This window comes from Dendrobates tinctorius, unplaced genomic scaffold (genome assembly GCF_039654945.1).
Source record: "Dendrobates tinctorius isolate UK_male_01 unplaced genomic scaffold, ASM3965494v1 ptg000020l, whole genome shotgun sequence".
Classification (NCBI taxonomy): domain Eukaryota; kingdom Metazoa; phylum Chordata; class Amphibia; order Anura; family Dendrobatidae; genus Dendrobates; species Dendrobates tinctorius.
In genome coordinates, this window is record NW_027361688.1 from 32935529 (window position 1) to 32960936 (window position 25408).

Here is a 25408-nt window from a genome sequence, read left to right on the forward strand (position 1 = left end):
CGTCATTGATCAGTGAGTCATCGGACCTGTGTCATCGCACTGCATTAATTGTGTACTGTTCCGCCACTATGACTTTTATAATGACGGGATGCCGCCCAGTCTCCCATCCACATCTGCTATTGCTGAGTGTTTGTCGGAGGCTGAAAGTGAATGGCTGGACAATTGTACATGCATTGCACACAACCATTGAATCCGTACTGGATAAATAGGTCCCCGATTCATTACTGTTACTGTTTGATGACTCTTCGTTTGAGAGCCCCCCCCCCCGTGCACGCTGGAATACTCAAACAAGTTGCCATTAGAGGGTAGAGGCTATGGTTCCTGCGGCAAAATCTGCCCCTATCCTTGAAACAAGCATCATCAGTGACCTCCGTTTCAGGGGCTGGGCTTGTCCCTGCTCTGCTGAGCTTGTGTTGGTTGTGAATTCCAACATCTGCTTAGTAGGATCTTGTCACTGTGCAATATGCACAGTGACAGTGCGCTCACTTGCCAGCTCTGATCAGATGTAACTAGCAGACAAGAGAGCGCACTGTCAGTGCACATCATAAGGAGAAAACCCAGCAAGCAGAGACCAACACAGCATCTGCAGGTGACTTCACACCTAAATCTGCACAGGAGCCAATGAAGGAAAAAAAATAGGAAAAAATCCAAAATCTGCTTACTTACTTACTTTTTCTCAACTATCTCTAAATTTTTAAAATGATGATATTTTCCTATATGTTTTTCAGGCTGTTGGAGAGCGATTTATCATAAACCACCACATGGGACCTACATGTCCTCCATACCACCAGTATCCTTACAGCCCCCCTGCCATGATGTACGCGGGATATGAGGACTGGCCCATCTGTTATCCACCACCAGTTGTTGGTCCGGAGCACAGTCAGGTTCAGAATCTGCCCAATGTCCCACCGGTGAGTCTCCAATGGTCCTCGAGTTTCCTCTTCATTCACTTTTCTTCATCTGTATCTTTTCTAATGATCTTTCTTTGCAGCCCGCATATCAGTGGCGAGCAACTACCGCTCCTCCAAGACCTTTCAAGGCAAAAGAGGTCCCCAAACCTAAAAAGAGGGAGACTGGTAAGTAGTAAATATCACATTTGGAAAGGGGGTCTTCTCAAGTTTGAAACTCATCCCCGATGCATTGGATAAGGGATAGCTTTCCGATTAGTGAGTGTCTAACAGTCAGTCTTGACCACCAGCAATCCCGAGAACCAGGACACTGAAGAATCTCGTGTGAAAGGAGCAGTGATTGATCTTAATCAGCCAAACTCAGCTTGTGTGTGCTGCTCAGTTTTGGGGTCGGTTCCAGATTTATGCCGGCCAGTTGACATCAAAGGCTCGGTGGGCCACTCGTCACTTTTGATTTTTTCCCTCCTAGGAGAGATTTTTTTTTTTTTTTACATTTTTCGCTCACTAGAGTTGCTTGATGGCGAGATCGTTTTTTTTTTCTCAGTACGCTGCATGTTCAGTGGTCGTCACAAATTGAAACCTGGGCAGAGGGGGCCCCCAGAAGCCATTACCCAAGAGGTTGGCTGACCTTCTGGATCCCCCACCGATCTTAAATTCTGGAAAATCTGTTTAGGAAGCTTTTCGGAGCCGCATGTTTATATTCTGTTCATTACCATTTTAGATGCCACAAAGAAAGGAGCTCAGAGCGCTCAGCGGCAAACCTAAGGATCTGCAGAGAAGACGCTGTATTCACTGATATTCACTCTTCCTCCTGGCTTGGTGTGAGGTCTTTCCACAGCCTTCCATTCCTAAACCATATGAATGAAGAGAAGGAACAGGTCGGTCATGACCAGGAAACGGACAGAGCGCACCTGGATGACTTGGTGCGGTGCATTATCTGGATACATGGAGTATACCTGCATATATACCACTAGTCTTTCCTGTGTATAGAAGGAGGAGAGCGGCACATATTTGTTTATATTTTTAATTAAGTAGAAAACTGTAATATTCTGTTTAGCGAACAGAGTCTTTACCTCAATGCAAGAGATTTAATAATGTAACAATATAATAAAATTCCTCCTATATTTTCTCTATTTTTACTATTCCCTTCAGTCCATCTTTCCGCTTTTCTGTCTTATGTAAACCCTGCCTTATATTTCATCCTTTCTTCTGTCCTCCTCATCTCTCTTCCTTCAAATCCTTTCCTTATCTCCCTTTTCTACATGTTCACTCTTTTTAACATCATACCGCCCCCCCCCCATCTTTTCTTCCGTTACCTTTTCTCACTCTCCTTATTTTCCTTCTTATTCTCCCTTTCACTCTTAGCTTTCTGTTCCCCTCTTTTTTCCTTCTTGTTCCCTCTTTCTCTTTTCTGTTCCCCTCATTTTTTCCTTCTGGTTTCACTGTTGCCCGCTTCTTTCTTGTTCCCCCCCTTTCTCTTTTTTTCTGTTCCCCTCTCATCCTTCTTGTTCCCACTTTTCCTTATTCCCTTTCTTTTTTTTTTTCTTTCTGTTCCCTCTTTTTTCTTTCTTGCTCCCCCTTTCTCTTTTCTGTTCCCCTCATTTTTTCCTTCTGGTTTCTCCATTGCCTGCTTCTTTCTTGTTCCCCCCTTTCTCTTTTTTTCTGTTCCCCTCTCATCCTTATTGTTCCCGCTTTTCCTTATTGTTCCCCCTTTCTCTTTTTTTTTTCTTTCTGTTCCCTCTTTTTCTTTTTTGTTCCCCCTTTCTCTTTTCTGTTCCCCCTCATTTTTTCCTTCTTGTTTCCTGTTGCCCGCTTCTTTCTTGTTCCCCCCCGCTTTCTCTTTTTTCTTTCTGTTCCCCTCTCTTCCTTCTTGTTCCCTCTTTTCCTTCTTGTTCCCCTGCTTTTCTCACTTTCTCTTTTCTGTTTCCTTCTCTTTTCCTTCTTGCTCCCCCTTTGTCTTTACTTTCCTGTTCTCTTTTCCTTCTTGTTCCCCCCTTTCCCTTGCTTTGTTTCATAGTGTCATCTCTCCTCTTTCCTTCTATCCACCCTCATTTTCCTTGATTCTCATTGACAATTTTATAAGATTGGGTCAAGAAATAAGCCAAAAATATATACAGATATTTTGCATTTCAGGAGAGGGAAAAGAAACCTGAGTATATTCCTGAACTTACTACAGTAGCGACAAAATACAATGGACGCCCAGTGGGGAATACATAGTACAGGTTCATTGTGAGTCATTAACCAACATAAATCGCAGAGACTGGACTCCGTTTTTGATAAGTGCATCCTAACTTACTGTACCTGCAGGTGGGAGAAGAAGAAATACAATACTTGTACAGTTTCTGCTGATTACCAGCTATTTCTATGGACCCGCAGAGAAGATTGCAGTGAGCTGGTGCCATCTACTTCTCCATCCCACTCTGCGTGATCGTTGCCCTCAGGCTACATGGACTGATCCATTTTAATGTTATATTAAAAGAAATATTTGAGTTCTTAATGTTAAAGTGTAGGAAACCAATTCTGAAAAAAAGCTTAAACGTCTCACTGCAATGGTGGCCCCCATAAGGAGGTAGTGACTAAGGCAGGGGGTGTAGGAGACATGCTCATCCGTGCTGGGCATTGATGTAATTATATGTCAAACTAGATCATTCAAGTGCTGGAAATGTCATATTTTACCTTTTTTTTTTTTTTTTTTTTTCTTCTTCTGTACGAGATTAACAGCAGTAAATCAACAGAACTGAAATGAATGTGAATTGAACCTTAAAGAATAAACGCAGAGGACGCATTTATAACCTATTCCCAAGAATATTGGGATCTTTCATTATTTTGTATGTAGCCTGTGTACTATAAGCAGGTGGTAATCCAACCAAGGCTGAAGGTTGTCCAATGTTTTGGAAGCACAGAGGTCGCAAAGTCTTGAGGCGTTTATGATTAATGGTTCGGGCTCATGAGGAGGAACTAAATTTCGTCTGGCCCAGTTTGGTCTCTATATGGACAATGTAGTCTTCTAGACCCTAAGATCAGACGGAACCTTGTTTAGAGTGGTTCATCATATTGTTGAGCTTGGTTGACATTTGTATTCAAACCAACCAAGATTCTCCATAAGCCTGTCCTCTGAGTTGGACCACAGAGATGGTGGCAGAGCCAAAGCCAGAGAAGATGCTGAGATATAGGACCTGGTGTGTACAGAGGCAATGTCCTTTCTCCTAAATGAGGTGACACTTGTAGTATAAATGTCACGTAGTAGGAGAATCTCTATTACCCAACAATTTTGGATAGAGTTTGTTCAAAATTGCGTAAGAGGCATTTGTTGTTGTAGGGTGGTTCCTAGGAAGGTCTTAAGACCTCCTACAAGCAGAGACTCGAAATTTGGAAGGGACATGTTTGTGTTCTAAGAAAAGTTATTTTTGGAGATGGTTTTGCAAGTGAGAAACATTACAGAATGTGTAGACCCAGTGCGTCATTGTGTTCATTACTTTTAATTACTTTTACCTTATTGATGGTCAGAAGATTTTTTATTTTTTTCTATGTCGACCAGTTACGAATTGAGTGGTTTGATCATCCAATTTGGAGAAAATATGAGTTGGAAAGATTGAATATTGACAACATGGAATACAAAATTTTGATGTGAGGAGAGGTCAGGAAAGACGTACGGAGGCTCTAGGAGTTTGAGATGCATCATTTTTTGACAAGTGCCTTCTTCATTTGCTTATTTCAGATTTGAGATGAGTGGATTGACCCACCCAACGTCTAGCCTAGAAATCACAATCGTCTGATGACTTGCCTAACATGCTTTCGAGTGTACAAAAAAACCTGAAATTGAATCACAGACTTGGTGGTCGTCAGCTACTCTGTAGGTTCTGCCAGCATAGTCCCTAATAATCCATGGGTCACTTACCTGTTAATGGTGATATCCAACTCAAAAACGAGCTCTCTGTGTCACCACTTGTGTGAAGGGGCTGGATGACTGGCTCATTGGAATAGATAAGCCTGCCCCATACTCTGTCAATGGCTGTGCATCGATAAGGGGGCTGGCTAAGGCTGGTTTCACATTAGTATTTTTGTGCAGCGCATTGTGCGCTATTGGTCGCATGTGACATGCTTACCTATGTTTAACAGGGCGTGCGCATGGTCTTGTCTTTGCACGTGTTCGTATGCGTTTTCGTGCGCATGTGTTTTTTTAAGGTGTGCGCCTAGGTGCGCCAGAAGCAGCAACCTGTTGCATTTTTGGGTCAACCGAAAGGCGTCAAAAATACGCTTGTGCACGGAATGCGACAAAATAACTAATTACAGTCTATGGGAACACAGCCGTGCGCATGGACATGCGTTTTCGGCGTAAAAATGTGTAGACACTGGTTTTAACCCCTAGAGAACGAATGCGCATAAAAAACACAAACACTTTAAAGACGCATGATGCGTCTTTTGCATGCGTTTCTATTGCGCACGATGCGCTTCACAAAAAAACGCTAATGTGAAATTAGCCTTAGAGAGGGGTAGATGACTGGTTTATTTCAATAGCTAAGCCAGCCCCTTTATCTATGCACAGCCATTGACAGCAGGGCTGTGGAGTCGGTAAGCCAAACCTCTGACTCCGACTCCTCAATTTCCATGACTCCCGACTCTTACCAAAATGGACTCCGACTCCACAGCCCTGATTGACAGAGTATGGTGCAGGCTTAACTATTCCCGAGCAGCGCACTCCTCAGTGATCACTGGGGGGGTCTTAGGACCTGAACCCACCAATTTGCAAGCTTTTAAAGTGCCTACAAAATAATATAGATTTCAAAGAAACACATTCATTTACTTTTTTTTTTCTATCTCCAGCGGGGCAACCCTTTTTTAAATCCCTCAGTCTAGGAAATTAAAGAGACAGTGGTGGTGGGTGGGTGGGGATTTATCAATACTGGTGGGTTGTTTTTTTTGTTTGTTTGTTTTTTCCGGGCAGTCTTCATCCAGAGTAAGATATGCCATTCATTAATACACCTTGTTATGAACTTGGCTCCTTTCAGCTGCTCATGCACCAGAAAATGTACTCCAGAAATGGACTGGAGTACATCTCTGCTATAATTTATTCCATAAATCATAAAGGAGGGGTTTAATAGAAAGAGAAAGGTCTATTTTTTGAAAAGTTGTAAGAGCTGGCGTTAAAAGCTTTTGTTGCGCAAACGTTTTGGACTTTTTAGTGCAAGTTTTCTGGTGTAAAGTGTGTGATGATTTTGGACCCTATGACTTGTTGGGGTGGGAGATGGGGGTGTTCCCTGGAGACTGGAGGGGAGACACCGGTTACCACTTCAGCATCTTTTGATCGTCTTTTCTTCTGTGGTCTTGTGAGAGGCAGGTCTTTTTTAGCCTTTAGTCTGAACCCTTGACAGAAAGCAGAACGGACTTCAGAAAAAAAGAAATCCATAAACTCATAAGTCCGTGATGACGCAGATTCTGTCTGCCTAAAGCCTGTGACAAGTAACAAATGTCCCTGCACTCGGCTTTCAACAGTAGTTGATAGAATCTTTAAAAATAATCTTTAGAATTCAGATTTAAAGGGGTTATTTAAATCCCAGGACCGGCACCACCCTTGTCTGTGGGCTTTGTCTACTATTAAAAAGGATTGAACTGCACTACCGAACACGGCCTGTGAACAGAGGTGGTGCTGTTTCTGGAAACCCAAATAAATCCTTTTTTTTTTTTTCCTTTAAGGGGAACCTGTCATGGTGTTGGAACTGCGGATATGTTATAGAGCAAGAGAAATTGAGCAAATTAATATATAGTTTTCTTGGTAAAGATCGTGAAGAACTTTTATTTTACTCATGCATACAGTGATGGCTCTCAATGACTTACTAGGACCGCCCACTGGACTCCTAAGTATATAACAAGGATTTAAATTAATAAAATAAAAGATATACTGATTTTTTTTTATTCCAAATTATATATCAGTCAGTTTAGCTCCCTGCTGGTAGATAATTTGACAGATTCCCTTTAATTGTCCGCTGATACATGTACTTTTGATCATGGATCCATAGGGGTTGTATGTGAGCACTGTATTAAACTGTTACTTAATGGCTGTACAGTACACTGTTGGGAGATATAACCATGCATGTAATTCTCTGTAAAAGCCTGTATGTTATATAATTTTATATATATATTTTAAGCCTAGTGTCACTTTCCGTGTATATTAATAAAGTTTTTTTCAAGTGAGTTTTTACTATTTTGAATGCACCACAACTTTAGCAGAAAATATTGCATTGAGTTTTTAGACCTGTATATTATGTGCAGCTCATTTGACAAAGGGGTGTGGTTTAAAGAGAAGAATGAGCCTGGCCTAAAAAGCCTAAAATGTGATTATATGCAGAAAATTACACAAAAATTTAGAAGCAAAAGAAGTGGTGTGAAGTCAGCGAACCCAAAAGAGGTGTAAACTTATGTTCCATTAGAAGCCACAGTGATAAATTTGGTGCATTTTTGGACAGTAGCCTTAAAGGGAATCTCAGCAGATTTTTGCTATGTAACTTGACAACAGCATGATGTAGGAGCTGGGAGCCTGATTCCAGCGATGCGTCACTTGGTTTACTGGGTGCAGCAGTTGTGATAGAATCCGTTTTCTCTGCAGCATATTTAGCAGAGCTTGAATGCTGAGCTGTCTGTAACCCCGCCCACACCACTGATTGGTCGCTTTCTGTGTACACTGTGTATATTGACAGAAAGCTGCTAATCCGTGCAGGGGGCGGGGTTGGAGCAGGAAGCATAAGACACCTAGTCATGTTGTGATAAATTCGGACTGATAACACTGATTGTATTGAAACTTCAAAACACAACCTAATAAGTGACACATCACTGGAATCTGGATCTTTGTCCCTACATCATGATGCTCTCAGATTATATAGCAAAAACCTGCTGCCAGATTCCCTTTAAATTCGCACCACAAATTGCCATCACATTGTTTTCCACCAAGCAAGACCGCAAAACGTTGTGTACGAATAGACAATGTTTATTGAGTACCTGCACAAATAAAGCTTCACCATTGAGCTCGAGCAGAAGACCTCAGGTTCCCCCGGAGAGTCCATCCCAGATTGGTAGAGTTGCATGAATGCACTGAACAGCAGTCTACCAAACATTCTGGTTTCTAGATAGGTCCCACACACTTGTGCTTTCTGACCTATCCTTCATACTGATGGCATCTCCAAAATCCCTTCCGTCTCCCACCAACTGCTCAAAGATCTGGCACAAAAGAGCACAAATCTATATCTATGTATACACAAGCTCCAGAATATTAAGCACGAAGGTGTCTACTTCTCCTCCCTTTCCATCCTCATAATCCTTTGAAGTTCCGACTGGGATTTCATGTAAGTGATCAAATCTCTCCTGACGTGGTTGACCGTCGTTCGGGGATGCCATCTTTTCACGGGACGTCCGTCGGGCCCAACGAGGAATTTCTCAAAGTTCCACTTGATATCGTTGATTTTCAGATCGTCCCAAAAGAGACGATTTAATGGTTGACCTAAGACATCGCCAACAGGGGGACAGGAGTTCTGAGAAGAACACATGAGGAGCATGTTATTACATGTTATTTAGAGACGTTCCTGGGTTATACTCTCAAACACACAAACTAAATCCTTATTCAGATGTCCGCATACGGACCGTGGTGCATGGAAAGGCTCCAGATCTCCTGATCAAAGCTTGGTAGCCTCACCGGAATACATAGGACCATCAAGTTCAGGTCAGGAGTCCTGCAGCCAGTCCTTGAATCATGGTCCGTACAGGGACATCTGAATGAGAAGTTAGGCTTGCATGGGAGTTTTTTGTTAAGCAGACTTTCCACAAAAACTGCTGCAAAAACTCTTGGGACAACTAATACAATTAATTTCCATTGGAAATCAATTTTGTAGTTCGTATATGGTTATTTGCACAATCCTTTTTTTTTTTTTTTTCTTTTCAGGTGGATCGAAAAACCCACCAGAAAAAGCTGTGAGTTTTTGAGAAAAAAGTCCAAAGGACGCTGGAAACATGCTTGACAAAAATGTCAAAAAAGGGCTCTGAAAATGAAAAATAAAGCTAACAAAATCCAAACAAACACCAAAACAAAATGGTTTCCTCTTGAAAACCGTGTTTGGTTCAACTGCCTGAAGATGTTCTGTGCGCGTGACTTTTTTTTTAAAAAGAACGTACATGACACTTCGTTGAAGTTGTTACTGAAGGAAACCTCCACCATACTTTGCACTGTCCAAAAGGCTGCAAAGAACCCTTCAGTAATAAATACTCCTCCAAAAATAAGAGTTTCCGGAAGAGTTATCTGCTTGAAAAATTGATGGATTTTGAAAGCCTCCAAAAATTCTATGTGCACGTACATTTACTATGGATTATGTCATGAGAAACCTGCTGGGACTCAATTGTGTACTTCAGGCTCATACCAGGCCATATGAGGCACAGTCATGGTTGGTCCCATCTCCTTAGCTATTGTGTGAGGAGAACTCTCTTTAATAATTGTTGGGGATTAGTGATGAGCAAACATGTTGTCGGAGTGTCTTCGGTGTGCTCGAATAATATGTTTGAGACCCAGCAGATGCATGATTTTTGGCTGCTAGACAGCCTGAACGCATGCCGGGATTGCCTAATGGACAGCCGCGAATCATGTTGGCGCGGGGACTCAAACATCATATTTAAACACGCCCAAAATACTCTGATCACACCCAAGCATGCTTGGCAAACACGTTATCCGAGCACGTTTTCTCATCGCTAGTGGGGAAGCATGAGAACAATACCAAGCCCTTTTGTCCAACGTGGCAAAAACCAGAGGTGCCCATCCTCAGCTGTCGACTGCTATTCCTCCATACTGTTCAGATGCGTGTGCATGGTTTTGTCAATGGGGAAATAAAACCTTCAAAATCAACATGCCCAATCGTTTTCCCCTGACCTTCTTTTGTCTGGGAAGAATGAAAAGGTCCATACACGCAAGATAGTCAGCTGGTCTGTCCAAGATATGCAGGATCGGCCAACTGACCCAAGCATGTCCCCCTCATCAAGACTGGTGTGGTTATTTCTGGTCTTCATGAATCGGGGCCTATGTCTTTGAAGGTGGCTCTAGTTGTAAGCTGACTGATAATCGTTAACTGGCCAACAACTATCATGGCCAACTCAAAAAAAACTACACACGTATCAGATGAGGATTTCAATATGGAAGCTCGAAATGTAATTGTTGGACACCTCGACATTGGCAGTCTGCGTTTTGAACCTGGAAAGTTGTAGATACCTTCAAAAAGGTAAATACTTTCTGCTCTTTCTTCCCGTTAACGTCTCCTTTTTCAAACATCTGGAAATTTGGAGTGAAGCCACTACCAGGACGGATATATCTGTAAGAAACAAAGAAGATCGGCGTGCATATTACATTATAGAACATTACAATGTCACAGCATGACCGGAGAGTTATATTTCAATGGTTGGAGAGCCGCTGGTTGAAGACCACTGCCCAAAGCTGCATTCACAATGTCCATGTTTCAGATGTTTCATGGTCCGTGATTTCCAGACTGGCCACGGGTCTGACTGTTGAGCTTGGGTTTGGAAACCTGCGGACATCTGAATATAGCCTAATCCTTATACTTTTCATGTTACAAACTTCTAACATGGCTTCTGTACCACCAGCTGAATGGTTTAGTACTTACTTCAATCCTAGAGGAATTTCTTCATTACTTCCAGGTTCTTGTAGACCAAATTGGTTGCAAGGAAACCCCAAGATGACCAACCCATTGGGTTCTAGTTCTTCTTGTAGTGCATTCAGTTCTGAAAACGACAGCAAGTATAAAAGGCATTATTTGGTGTCTAAGGGGTAATGTCTCTCCTAATTTGCGTATTTAATTTCTTAGAGGAGCAGTACAAGGCCTATAAGTCTCTTTACACTGGCATGTCAAGCATGTCACTCTCCAAAAGGGGAGATGTTAGCCCTTAGACCCCAATCCGAGGCCCCTCATATAGCTAAATCAGATCTCTTGCTTTGCACTGAGGAGAGGAAAACACCCCAAAACACGAGTCTACAAATAGAGATCCAGGTTTGGCTTTTAACCTAATCTCTAAGTCATGTGGCAAGGTTAGTTAAAGGGTTGATATTGACTTTTTATTGCTACTTCCAATAGGTGGCACTAGAGTTCAAGTCCTCTTCCTCTCTTAAGAGGCAATTTGCATAAAGACATTTTTTCTTATTTATAACATCTGTCCTTATATACACAGCTCAAGCTATACAGTACGATGTCAACAAGAATTCCACTGGGAAAGAAGAAGCAGAACGAGTTGTACTTTTGAATGACACCATTGATGTTACCATATAGTGCACTGGAAAATGGGAAAAAAATTAAAAGTGAGGTTAAATGCCAAAAAAAAGTGCAATTCCACAATTGTTTTTTGGGTTTTCTATTTACCATGTTTACTATATGGAAAAACTGACCTACTATTATGATTTCCCAGGTTGGTACAAGCACGCAGATACCAAACATGTATAGTTTATTTTCTATTTACGGTAAATGGTGAAAATTTTTTCAAAAATTTGTATGAAAAAAAGTTTTTGCGATTGTTGCCATTTTCCAGGACACGTACCATCTCCATTTTTCGGGATATGGGGCTGGGTGATGCTTATTTTTTGCGCCCTGAGCTGATGTTTCAATTGGTACTATTTTGGGGTAGATATGATGTTTTGATCGCCTCTTATTGAATTTTATTTCAATGTTGTGGCAGCCAAAAAAAAACTCATAATTCTGGCTTTTTTATTTTTTTCTCTACAAAAAAGGGAAAAATAAGTATGCAAAGCACTGTGATCACCGAAATATACACAATATACTTTATTGTAATACAAGAACAAATCTAGACAAACAATAAAACATAAACAAAAATCCAAAAGGAACTATAAAGAATCTAGGTGTGTCCGTAATAGGGCTAACACCTCTCGTGCCGTGAAGGTGACAACAAGGAGCCCCTTATGCAAAATACGGTCGTATAGAAAAAATATTTGTTGTCTCGTTACGCTGTTTACCGATCAGTTTAATTTATTTTATATTTTGATAGATCTGACGTTTCTAAATGCAGCGATACCAAATATGTAATTTTTTAAATTGATTTATTTTCAATGGGGCAACAGGGTAGCAATGTGAACTTTTGTGGGTTTTTTAAAAAAAATTTTCACTACTTACTTTATTTAATAGTCCCCTTAGGGACGCCTAGTTGGACACAACGCAGAGATTTCACATAGTGCGCTCCAGAAGACTAAAATGTGAATATCTCTGCAATGGAGCGACACAGCGTGAAATGGAAAAGAGTGACAGAATCAGGAGAGCTCAGGGATTTTTATAAGGTACTTATCTACATTTTTTTTTTAAAAATGTCCTCTTTAAATCAGTAGGCTGTCTGTGTAAATAACGCATGAAAAATGTGCAAGGTCCACCGAAAGGAGAGCTGTTCTCAATGGCGAATAATGAAGGTCCTGAATCAGCGGCCACCTCTGCAAACTCAGTATTCCAGAAAAGAATTGTTACTGATATTAACTCCAACATAATTGGGAGGAAACACAAAGGACTGCACTGCACCCGCACATCAGCTACAGAGCTCCTATTGACACAACACTGTTCAATATTAGCTTGTTAAACTCTTTTATTCTTCACACTGAACGCTAATTGCACGGACAACACAACCGATCCAAAAAGGTCACAGTGAGAAAACAGGTGTCGTGTTGGAAAATCGTTTAAAGGGAATGTCCACTTTGGACAATCCCTATTTGAAACAGATCTCCTTCAAAATACTCCATGTGGATTTTGTTCTAGAATTTGAAGCAGATTGGTTTGAAAAAATGCACATAAAAAAAATCAGCCTGAACATACCCTAAGGAACCAGGGCCAGTTTCAGCTTCTATATTCTTAAAGGGAATCTGTCTGTAGTTTTTTGCTATGGAATCTGAGAGCAGCATGATGTAGGGGCAGAGACCCTGGTTCCAGCAATGTGTCACTTGCTAGGCTGCTTGGTGCAGTTTTAATAAAATCCCTGTTTTCTCTGCTGTAGATGTAACAGTGCTATGAATACTGAGCTCGGTATAACCCCGCCCACATACATTTATTGGCAGCTTCCATGTACACTGTCATGAAGCAGCCAATCAGTGGTGGGGTTGGAGTTATTCAGATTAGCCTGATTGATCAGCATGTGAGACCTAGTCCTGCAGTGATAATCTCCTGCTGATAAAACACAGATTACAATGAAACTACAGCAAGTGATATGTCCTTGGAATCAGGCTCTCTTACCTGACCTTATGCTGTTCTCAGATTAAATAGCAAAAGCCTGCTGACAGATTCCCTTTAAGATACTGAGATCAAGATGGTTACTGATCAATATCAGCCACAGATCTGAAAACCAGATAAAGCATTATGTCACAACTATTACGAGTATCCCACATAATCAAGTCTGTGGTTTGGCTTTACTCACAACATACCCAGGTACTGCATGGTGAGCCCTCAGTACGTGGCCACGTTCACGAACAGGAGAGTCTTCCCCTTGTACTGTTTAAAGGGGATGAGCCGACTCCCTTCTAGCGTGAGGGCTGCGTAGTCGTAGACCGTTCCAGCGACGGAATCGTAGCAGTCAACCTAAGACAAAAACAGATCAAAGACATTAACAACCTCAAAACTCTATGCTGATATTTTGCTACAATGTATCAGTGCAGGGAAAACGTGTCATCCTAGTGTGAACACTCCCTAAGTCTGCATTCTCACTATGAGTGTTTAATGTGTTTTAGTTGTTGTGGAATTTCTGCACCAATTAGTTCCATTTGGTCACTTGGTTTTTTTTTTCGTTGAGTTTTTTAATAAAATGATACCTTGATATCTGCGAACCGATGTCTTAATAAAAACGTGGATTTCTCTGTAATAATATGTAAATTAGCTGTTAAGATCTATGGGCCGGACATAGATCTTCCTGAGAATCTGCCTCCAGTGATTATTATAAATGACAGGGAAAGTTACTAGTATGAGACATGTAATGACTGACAGTCTGCTGTCCTAATTTACATGTCTCACACTGGTGACTCCCACTTTTTTTTTTTTTTTTTAAATGCTGGAGGCAGCTTCTCCTGGAGACCTATGTCCGGACCATTGATCTTAACAGCTCATTTACATATTAAGAAAAACGTGGATTTCTCTGGTACAAGACGTCGGATCGCAGATATCAAGATATCATTTTATTCAGTTTTATAAGTATACATGTAGCTTTGAAGCCTAAATTATATACCCCGTACTTTTAGTAGACCAGTTTTATCGCAGTGATGCTGCGTTGGCATCATTCTTGTGCTGTAAGCCACACCAGGGGTCAAAAGGCCACACATAAAAACTCACCAGCCTTATGTCCTCCTTTCATATTATTACACTAAAATGCTTATAGACAAAGAAACTGCAGCTGCATCCCCCTCCTCCCTGTCTTCTATTTAACCATATCACTGTAGATTGATTGACTGATTGATTTATTACTACAGAGGGGACACAGATTAATTATCAGGACAAGAAAAACAGACAGGCCGGAGCCATTATAAGGTTATTATTTGTGGCTGCATGAGAACATGAGACATTGGGTAGGAGTCCACAGAAGGTCACAAGGTGACAGGGGAATCAGACCCAACAATGCAGATGAGCTGAAGACTGCTATTAAAGCAACCTGGGCTTCCATAACCCCTCAGCAGTGCCGCAGGCTGATCACCTCCATGCCATGCCGCATTGATGCAGTAATTGATGCAAAAGGAGCCCTGACCACATATTAAGTGCACATTTACTGAACATATATTTCAGTAGGCCAACATTTCGGATTTGGATTTTAAAATCATTTTTTCAAGTATTATAAAGTATTCTAATTTACTGAGATAATGACTTTTGGGTTTTCATTGGCTGTAAGCCGTAATCCTCAACATTAACAGAAATAAACACGTGAAATAGATCACTTTGTAATGACTCTATATAATATATGAGATTCACTTTTTGCATTGAAGAACTGAAATAAATTAACTTTTTGATGATATTCTAATTTTGGGAGAAGCACCTGTATAAGATGCCTCAAAGAAGGACACTTAGAGGGGTTATTTAGTATTCATACAACCCCATCTGAAATATATTCGGATACTCGCGTGCCGCACCCGTGCCATTCCAGGGATGTCGGTGCTAGGTCTCCCTGCAGCCAATCACTGGCCACTAATGGACTGCTTCAGTTCTCACACTTCCTTCAGAGATCTAAAGTTTGTCCGAAGTAGATGTGATTGAAGCAGCCCAATAGTCCTCTAGTGATAATTTGCTGTTGATAAAAGAGTGATTTTATCAAAACTTCAGTAAGCAGCCCTTTAAGTGACACATCACTGGTGTGGTGAACGCGAGCCAGGGGAGGATATGGATATCCCCCGCCGTCATCAATCTGTGATGGAGCTTACACAGTCACAGCTCTCTGGCACCTCCCTTACCTTCAGGTCAGTCAGGGAACTGCACCAAGGATAAGTAGTCGCCGAAGAGGCTGCCCTGTTACGTACTGGTGATCGATGCACTCTGTATTGAGGACAGTATATATATCACCAGTCTCAGGCCGGAAATATGTATATAAACCTCCAGTCCATCACTGCCAGGATCCCCCAATAACACCAGAACGGTATGCTGCCACCAGTTCCTCGTTAGATATAAGCCCGGTCCATTACCAAGCTGTATGTGTCACGTTACCGTTCCTTATAGCATGTGGGGCCCAGGGAAGCTCTCGAGTCCACAGGCACCCTCTTAGTTTCTGGTCCATCTCTACACGTGACATGACTGACATGACGCGGCTTCCACGGCAGAACAGTGACACTGGCTAAAGGTGTGTAGCTAGCTTTTAACCCATTGCTCGCCCCCTCCCATATTTGCCACTGCCCCGATGGGCCGGACTGAAATCTCTTCCCATGACCTCCTAGCTGAAATAATTCCCAATATCTAGGATGAGTCATAACTTCCTAGTGAGAGGCCCAAATGGGACGACTGACACTTCTATGGGTTTGTTGGGGCTGGACCGATGTGGGGAATCCAAACTTGGGTCTGCTTAGAGGTTCTGGAGAGCCAGTCTCGATACTCGGTATCTGGGACAGCTGAGACCCAAGTGTGTGTGCGGAGGGCTCCCAGGATTCTGGTGGTATATTGGACCCTGAGATGCACGGTACTCTCATAATTCATCTATATGTGTTGGTGCCTAACTGTGTAGGGTTTCCATTGATAGCTGGCTGCCTTGCACAAAAGACAGCACGGGGTCCCAGCTCTGTTCCTCCTCACATTCATTGACATTCTAATTCTCTGGCTATACGGCATGTTTCTGTTCTTTTGGGAATCTGTGTACTTATCCCATGGGTGGGAGCCACAGTTCCGGGAGCAGAAGGAGATATCTGGATAATATATTGGGCCTGAATTAATAAATCCAAAATGGAGTCTCCATCATCCCTAACAACTGAAATTAGGGTCTCTTCTCCTACATCATGCTGCTCTCGGGTATTGTGCTAAGGAGGCCAATGATGCTGGAGTTTTACTATTCATATGAAGCTAGGGTTGCATATTAATATCTTCTGGTAGAGTCTAATCACATACACAGTAGTTTTCCATTAGCTGAAATGTGAGTTTCAGGCAGATCTAATCCCAGCTCAATGATGTCCACGAGTGCCGTTATAATTAGGATATGCTCCGAGGAGTTATCATAAATGCGTCTTATCAAGAATTACTGACAAGTGTCTGCTGAGGAATGTCACTGACGGGAGCCGAGATGGGGGAGGTGTAAATATGTCAGAATCTATTACTACAGTGTGTTCCTGTATAATGTATATATTGTATACACAGATCTCTTCTCATGTTTCCTATAGTATGTGGCATAAGCAGAACAAGAGGGTCTAGGATCACTATGGGTCCCCCCCAATATAGAGCTGGACCTTTCCATCACGCTGGGCTGATGCCCCACTAGTAGAGGGAATCTGACAGCAGGTTTTACCATGTAATCTGAGAGCATCATGGTGAAAGAGCAGGGACCCTGATTCCAGCAATGTATCACTTACTGGATTGCTTGGTGTAGTTTACATAAAATCCCTGTTTTCTCTGCTGAGCTGTGTATAACCCTGTCCACACCACTGATTGGCAGCTTCCTGTGTACTCTGTCAGCAAGCTGCCAATCAGTGATGTAGGCGGAGTTAGACAAACAAGTCTGACTGGTCTGCACGTGAGACCTAGTCCTGTAGTGATAATCTCCTGCTGATAAAACACCGATTGTATGGAAACTATAGCAAGCAGCTGAACAAGTGACACGTTACTGGAATCAGGCTCCCGGCCCCTACATTTTGTTGCTCTTAGATTAAATAGCAAAAACCTGTTGACAGATTCCCTTTAACAGTTCATATGAAGAAGAAAATCCTAACTAACAAGGGCCCCATAGCAGCAAAATGGAAAACCCTGTCCTGGAAATATGATAGCTGATAAAATAATAAATTCATCTTTGAATATAAGTTTCAGTGCTGGGCCTCATCCTACCACCGCGACATCATAGCAGTTGTGTGGCCTTTGTGGTAGTTACGGCACTGGCCTGAGAAGGAATTGTAGTGCAGCAGTCTTTAATAATGTATTAGCCAAATAGGGGAACCACAGTAAAAACTGATATATAGGCAAAACAAATAAACCGGTCGGTGACCGTTTCTCCCATCCTTGTTGCAGGCAGGGCCGGAGATAACAGAGTGGAGGATAGGTAAAGGGGGCAATTACCCAGGGCCCCCCATTCACCAGTGCGACTCTACGCAGCTCAGTCTATTACTCCCAGCCATTACAGACCAGAAAGTAATGCCAGTCCTGAATTATTATCAGTGCAGTTTTTGAGTTTCGAAGTGTAAACGGACCTTTGGTGACGTCTTGGTCATGTGACCAAAGGTCCATCAAACAGCAGAAGCATGTAAGAACCAAAGAGGAGGAGGGAATGTGACGTGCAGGGTATGTGCTGCTGATAACATGATACTGTATGGGGACAGATTAATCTTTCAGGGATTGTTCACCAGCCGGTGTAAAGAGGACAGTAAACAAGCGCCGACTGACTTGAATAACGCCGATCGCGCTCTTTAATGGTCTGAAATCATCTCACGTAAATGCTTCCTATATGTTTATGTGAGATGGCGCAGTATGATAGCATTAGGGGCCCCACTTTTCATTTTTCCCAGCTATGTCTAAAATTGGCCCGAGGGATACGAAACAAGGGCTGGTTCCTTTTAAGCAGCGTGGAAAATCGATGCTGACTGGCAACAGTAAATTATAAGAAGCGGCGAAAAAGAATTGAGGCAGTGCACTATTCAGAGCGCGATAATAATAATAATGATTAGAACACGCGGTAAAAAGCAATTAACTGGAAAAATGTACTGAGCGATTTGTGAAAAGAGGCAGCCGCCCCCAGCCCTGAGCGGAGGAAACAAGTGCTACAGAGAGGAGCTGCTGATCCTAGCGGAAAGCTCCAGAGACCGCCGTACACCAGGCCTGCGGTCAGCAGGTCGGGTCGTGCTGTTTTTCCAGATTTAACCATTTACAGAGGGGCCATGTTTTTCTAGTCTCGGTATTGATGCACAATGTCAAGCACATGCCAGCGCTCTGGGGTCAATCATCGGGAGCGAGTAGGGGTGCTCGTTTCCAAATAATTGTGCGGTGTAAACAGGCGGCCAATCACCCAATGAACGAGCAAAATGCTCATTCCTCAGGTGAAGCTTGCTTAAAAAAAAAAAATTATGATCCTCGGCAGCACATGTGCTGCCGAGAACTATAACAGCCTATGTCATAGAAGATTATATTACCAGACATTGAGTGGGCACGGGAAAAGCAGTATGTGTGGGGAATATGAATCGGAATCGGGGGTGCCCGATGTCGTATCCCACCAATCAGATATTGATGACCTATGCTAAGGATAGACCATCGGTGTTAAAATCCCTGAGAGGGTAGTCCCATGCAAAAGTTACCCTGCCCTACATTCCTTGGTACAGAGACAATGCTGGGCACTAGTGCCAGGCCTGTAGTTAATGATGTGCCAATCCTGGTTCACACCATACACACCTGGGGCATAAGATCCAACTCTTGTTCACCTGCCGTACTCCAGCCTTTTACTCCTACATCAAGGGTTTGGTAAAGATCTAAAGCCTATCCGTCACAAGACTTAACAATACAAACTATACACCGTATTTTCAGGATTTTGGTCCGGATGAGGCCTATGTACTTACTTTCAAAATCCCTTGTCGGAATAGCTTCATAGTCCGGATAATAGACTGAGCATTTTTATGCGTCAAGTTTATTATCAGTGGGATAAACCTTAATATACAGCTATTCTAAATTGTGTGGGTTTTTAGTAAGTACACCAGCCTCATTAGGTTTGACGTTTAATAATGTGTACATCGTGAAATCTGGTGACAGATCCCCTTTAATGTCTTTGTTGAATGCATTTTGCAGGTTTGAAACCCAAGATGAGGTCCGGGAGTCTTTTATGGAGTGATGTCATCATGTGCGCACCGTGATGTCACTCACATCTCAACATTGAAACTTTACTCATCTACAAGTGACAGTGACATCATCCAGTGTCTGTCGTTTTAGCACAACACAACTTCTACTTATTACATGGCGGACGGAGGGGGTCATCTGAATAGAAGGATAGATTTCTCTGGTGGTCCCACGCGTATCATCTCCATGTAGACTGATCATGTGAGACCGATATGAATAAACCACCTCAGTCACGTTTCGACAGCACCTCTTCTTATGTCCCATTTGAGCATGTAGATATCATGTAGCCCCACTTGGAACTCCCTTTGGCTATCGCAGACCTCATCCATCCATGTATCACATGGCCAGTCATACATTCCAATGGCCACCAGTAGCCAATTCTTAACCCGACAACACCAGGTCAAACGTTGCTCGTGCTACTGGTAGCAGCGTGTGTGGCCTAAGCGTACCAGCAAAGCTGCAGCGTCTCCGGACTTGCCTCCCATCAAGCACATCTGGGACGTCATAGGTCAGAAATTGTAAAGGCAGCTGCCAGCAGCGGATCTTGATGATTTGCAGAAAACTCCTCAGACAACCATTAGTAACATCAAGGTGGGGATTTTGGCCATTGCGGAGTATTGTCCACATGCAGCCGCCTGCATCATTCTTAAAGGGATGGTGTTTGATTAGACAGCCCATTTAAATCTCTATTGAGAATATTTGTGAACTATAGCAACAAAATTTGCATGAAAAGCTATCCCGTATGTATTACCACACAAAAGAGAGGACATTTGCCTTCTTCAGACAGCACCACGTGCAGGTATAGCAGAGCTGAATGTGCCATTCACCCAATAATACTTGTGATGTAAGATTAGCCTCATCCACAATCCTATGGAAAACCACATACCAGGCCGACATTCGCAGGGCATGAGGCTGTTAGGTCAGAAGACGACGTCGGTGGATCCGGAAATCGCGAGCAGTACTTGGAGCGGGAATATCGGATGTGCGAAAGCAATCAAGCAATGAATGAAACTGAGTGACAAACCCAGCTCTGCTACATCACTACATACAATAATAACATAAAGAGAAGGTGAAATCCTTACCGACTGATCATTGTCCTTATGTCCCTGGACCAGAGCAGCCAGGACACACGGAAGAAGCCACGACAATCCAAATTTAGCCCCCATCTTGGGGGAGCAGAGCCGCCCCAGCAGCAGAGGTGTCTGTCTGTGGTCACAGCTGGCAGTGAGCTCTTCTCTGGGCTCAGGACTAAATGACACATTCCAGGGATCACACAGAACAACACTCAAGGCTGAGCCAGTGGCAGCCAATGGGAGGGCAGGAAAAAGGGAAGAGAGCCTGTTAACCCTGCGATTGACTGCGATGTCACAGGCAGAATACTCTACAGCTACATGAATGATATTCACAGATGTGCACATATACAACCATACACATATATACATACACGCATATATATATATATATACAACCATACACATATGCACGCACACACTCATACATACAACACACATATACACACACACATAGTATATACACATGCACGAGCACACACACACATATACACACTCATATAAGCATAGACTCACACCCACACACCCATATATTACATACAGATGCACGCACACACTCATAAATGCACACACTCTCTCATTTAGGCCAGTGTCACACTTGTCAGAAACTCGCACGAGTCTCGCGCCTCAATACCGGCACTGCCGTCGGCACTCGGGACAGAAGTGTGCGGTTGCATGTACACACATATACACACGCATACAAACAGACTCATATACAGTATACAAACACATATATACAGAGAAGGAAATAAGTATTTGAGGGTAGATTAATTTTAACATTGAGAGATAGAATATCAAAAATAAAGCCAGCGATTTTGGCACCTTCACTCGCTAAACAGGGAAGTCTAGACAGGGCATCTGCATTACAATGTAACTCTGGGAGTCTATGCTCTACATGAAAACTAAAGTCCAGGAGCGCTAAAAACTACCTAGTCAACCAAGCATTCTTCCCCTTCTTTTCCCTCATCCATCTCAGGGGTGAATGATCTGACACTAGCCTTAAATTCCGGTCTAACAGGTAGTATCTCAGAGTGTCGATTGCCCACTTGATGGTCAAGCACTCTTTCTTTACGATGGCATAGTTCTTTTCACAGGAGGAATGTTTCCTACTCAGGTATAGGACTGGATGTTCATCCCTATCTATATCCTGGGACAGCACAGCCCCCAAACTGACCTCGGAAGCGTCCGTCTGGAGCACGAACTCCTTAGTGAGGTCAGGTGCAATCAAGACCGGCTGTTTGCATAGCTTCAACTCCTGGAATGCTATCTCTGTTTCAGAGGACCATTTGGCCATTGACGTCTTTGTGCCCTTGAGAAGATCAGTCAGGGAAGGCTATCATGGCGAAATTCTGAATAAATTGCCAATTCTCAGAAATACCCTAACTTGCTTTTTGTAGACCAATTGCGACCACTTTTGAATTGCCTCCATTTTATCTATTTGCGGCTTTATTTCACCCCTCCCGATTATGTAGCCCAAGTATTTTGTCTCTTCTTTCCCCAAGGCGCATTTCTTTGGGTTTATGGTAAACCCTGCCTCCCTTAGTGCATCCAGTACCACCTGGACCGTCTGTATTTGACTTCTCCAATCCGGGCTGAAGACCGCAATGTCATCCAGATAAGTGGCGGCGTACTTTTTGTGAGAAGCTAAATTCTGGTCCATGGCCCTCTAGAAGGTAGCTGGGGATACTTGTAGTCCAAACGGCATCCTGGTATACTGAAAACACCCATCAGGTGTAGAGAAGGCTGTCTTCTCCTTGGCACTTGAGGACAGGAGAATTTGCCAGTACCCATTCGATAGGTCCAGGGTGGTGATATATCTGGCTGACCCTAGCCTCTCAATGAGCTTATCGACCTGGGGCATCGGATATACGTCGAACTAGGACACCTCATTCAGCTTCCCGTAGTCGTTACAGAAGCGCCACTCTCCATCTGGCTTCTGCACAAGGACAATAAGGATGCACTAGTCTCTCTTTGACTCCTCGATGACGCTCAGGCTTAACATTGTCCTCACCTCTTTGAAGATCACCTGATGGCGGGCTTCGGGAATCTGATACTGCTTTTGGTTCACCCTCACATGTGGTTCGGTCACAATTTTATGCTCCATATCCTGTGTACATCTTAGTAACTCCGTAAACAGATCCCAGTTCTGCTGAAGCAGCTCACGGCACTGTTGCGTCTAGGCCGGTAACAATATCTCTGCAATTGTGACATCCACGACCCTGGCTTTAGGACTGGCCCCCAAGGCACATAGCTTCCACCTGTTCCCTGTATCGCCAAGGTTTGAGCAGGTTAATGTGATACACCTGGTATGGCTTTTTTCCCTGGTTAGTGGACCTTGTAGCTGACATCACTCAGTTTTTCAACCACTTTGCATGGCCCTTGTCACTTGGCCAAGAACTTATTTTCCATTGTGGGAATCAACACCAACACCCGGTCTCGAGGGCTAAACTGTCTTAGTCTTGCTGCCCAATTGTAGACTCTTGCCTGGGCCTCTTGTGCTTGATGGATTCTCTCCATCATGATCAGCATCTCCTTTGAAATCCAGTCCTGCATATGGGCCACATGCTCAATGATGCTCCAGTGGGGTGTAACATCTGATTCCCAGGTCTCCTTTGCAACATCCAGAAGTCCCCGAGGGTGCTGTCTGTATAGCAACTCGAGCGTGGAGAATCCCGTAGAGGCCTGTGGAATTTTCCTGATAGAAAACAGGTACAGCAGTAGACAATTCCAGTCTCAGCCATCCTCCGCCACGACTATCTTAAGCATGGACTTCAAGGTCTTGTTGAATCTCTCAACCAGGTCGTCCGTCTGGGTTTTAAATCATCGAAGCCAACAGCCTCAGTGAAACATATCTTCCCTCCAGCACCTTGCCAGTGACTTTGTCACAATGTACACACAGTCATATACACATATCCTCACACACAAACTCATATAATCACACATATATATATATATATATATATATACACACACACACATATAAACCGCTGCACGACCAGCACTCCCCTCACCTACTGTATCTACTGCATTTTCAGCCATCCCTTGTAGACTGTGAGCCTTCACAGACAGGGTTCTCTCTCTTCCTGTACCAGTCGGTGACTTGTATTGTTCAAGATTATTGTACTTGTTTTTATTATTTATAACCCTTTTCACATGGAAAGCGCTATGGAATAATAATGTATACACATGTAAGGAGGTGGCGGGGACTCTCATTTGGCCCCTTTCTCCCATATGCCGGGCATGTGTACCCCATGCGGTACCCCGCTGTTGTGTTAGGCGTCGGGTTCCTGCAACTGCACAGCAGGGATCCAGAGCCTCACATTCTGTGGTCTCCCATTTTCCATTGACCGCAGAGGAACTTGCTCAGCAGCCCCATCATTTCCAACGCTCTGCTCAGACCAACTCTGTGGGTCTGGCTGTTGCTGCCACCTCTGGGCCAGCAATAGCAGCGCAGGCTGATCAGCAGCAAGTCACTCCAGAGGCTGTCTTTCCATCGCTCCACTGAGCATGCTCATGAGACGATCTCCCATTGGAGATCGGGAGTCACATGCACAGGTCCTTCTCCAGATCTGATTGGTCCATCTCAGGGATCTGGAAGCTTCCCGAAGGTCCTGGCTATAAAAGCTTCGCATGGCCGCTCGACCATTCGCTAGTATAGACTCTAGTTGCTAACTGTGTGAATGATGATGGATGTATGGACTTGTAAATGACTCATTAAGATTCCCCTCCTTCTGATATTACGAGTGTGTATAGGGAACTAGTGTTAGAGTCAGCGCCAGTCAGTGGCAAGCTACAGGCCACAATATGCATCCTCCACAGTGCTAGCGTCCGACAGTGCGCTGGCTACCGGGCATTGTTATATAGCGGCAGTGTCTGTCGCCGCGCTGCAGTCTGCAGCTCCTTTTGGCGTCCACGGTTGCGACGCCGCACGGTAGGTCTAGATGGACGTGGACTCTGTGTCTTGGGCCAAGTCCTGTGACCGTATACCGTGCATACATTCTTCTGAGTCCTGTGACGTCAACAGGCTCAGCCTTTGTGTTTAACACCTCGGCAACTCTGTGAAGGAACAGAGATCATCCAGCGCACTCCGGGTGACGTTCAACCCGCGTGCGTTATACCGCCATTTAGCGCGTCTGCCATTACATAGCAGCAGTGTAACATCTTCTGCACGGTGGACCCGGGTGGCGAACGCACTTATTATTTATCATTTAGTGCGTTCCGCCGTCCCTAACATGTTGTACCTATGTACCAATGTATTAATGTTACGTATTGATGTTTTATAAATGTATGTGCCATGTTTGTATACATGTCGCTATGTTCATATGATTAGACTAGGGATAGTAGGGGTTAAACACGGGGGGCTGGATTAACAGCCTAAAAAAAGCAGGAAGTTCCGGCTCCTAGTTCAGTGCAAGGGCAGGTCTGCCCAGGGCAGGACGCTCTTCATCGTCGGGAGCAGAGTATATACCCTTGGAGGGGAATAAAATACTGCCAAGGACTGGGGGGCAGTGGGAACGGGCACTGGAACCGTAGAAGTGCCCACCGAGAGACTGTTGGTTCTCAGAAACCGGATGAGAGCTTCATATTTTGATAGGGAAAGCGCAGGAAATGTTGCCTCCTTCACCTCATCTTTATTAAAAGTTTTTCTACCATTGGAACTGAAGCGTGACGTGTGGTGCATCTGGATGACGCCGTTCCAGTAACGAGAACAACCGTGCGCTGGAAGTAACTAACTGTGCCACAGGGCCGGGACTTTATCGGCCTTTCTATGTGCAAGGGGCCAGGGTGCTCACTGACTGTGACATAGTGGACTCGCCCATGACTACCACCTTGTTACACACACACACACACACACACACACACACAAAAATACACTTGCATACACAAACTAATGTATACGCACCTATACACCAACACAAAT

The 25408-nt window shown here is 43.5% G+C and overlaps 1 protein-coding gene and 1 pseudogene across 2 annotated transcripts in view; one reads left to right on the forward strand and one right to left on the reverse strand.

Annotated features, from left to right (window-relative positions):
• Window positions 1-7100, forward strand: part of LOC141083611 (TNFAIP3-interacting protein 1-like) — a 58662-nt gene extending 51562 nt beyond the window's left edge. For both annotated transcript variants that reach the window (XM_073567955.1, XM_073567957.1), the window contains exons 16-18: window positions 729-911; window positions 992-1076; window positions 1630-7100. In XM_073567955.1, coding sequence (XP_073424056.1) covers window positions 729-911; window positions 992-1076; window positions 1630-1673 — 312 coding nt within the window. In that variant the 3' untranslated portion in view covers window positions 1674-7100. The remainder of the gene's footprint in view (window positions 1-728; window positions 912-991; window positions 1077-1629) is intronic.
• A 769-nt stretch (window positions 7101-7869) lies between these two features.
• LOC141083612 (glutathione peroxidase 3-like) lies at window positions 7870-23534 on the reverse strand (annotated as a pseudogene).
• Between the last annotated feature and the right edge of the window lie 1874 nt (window positions 23535-25408).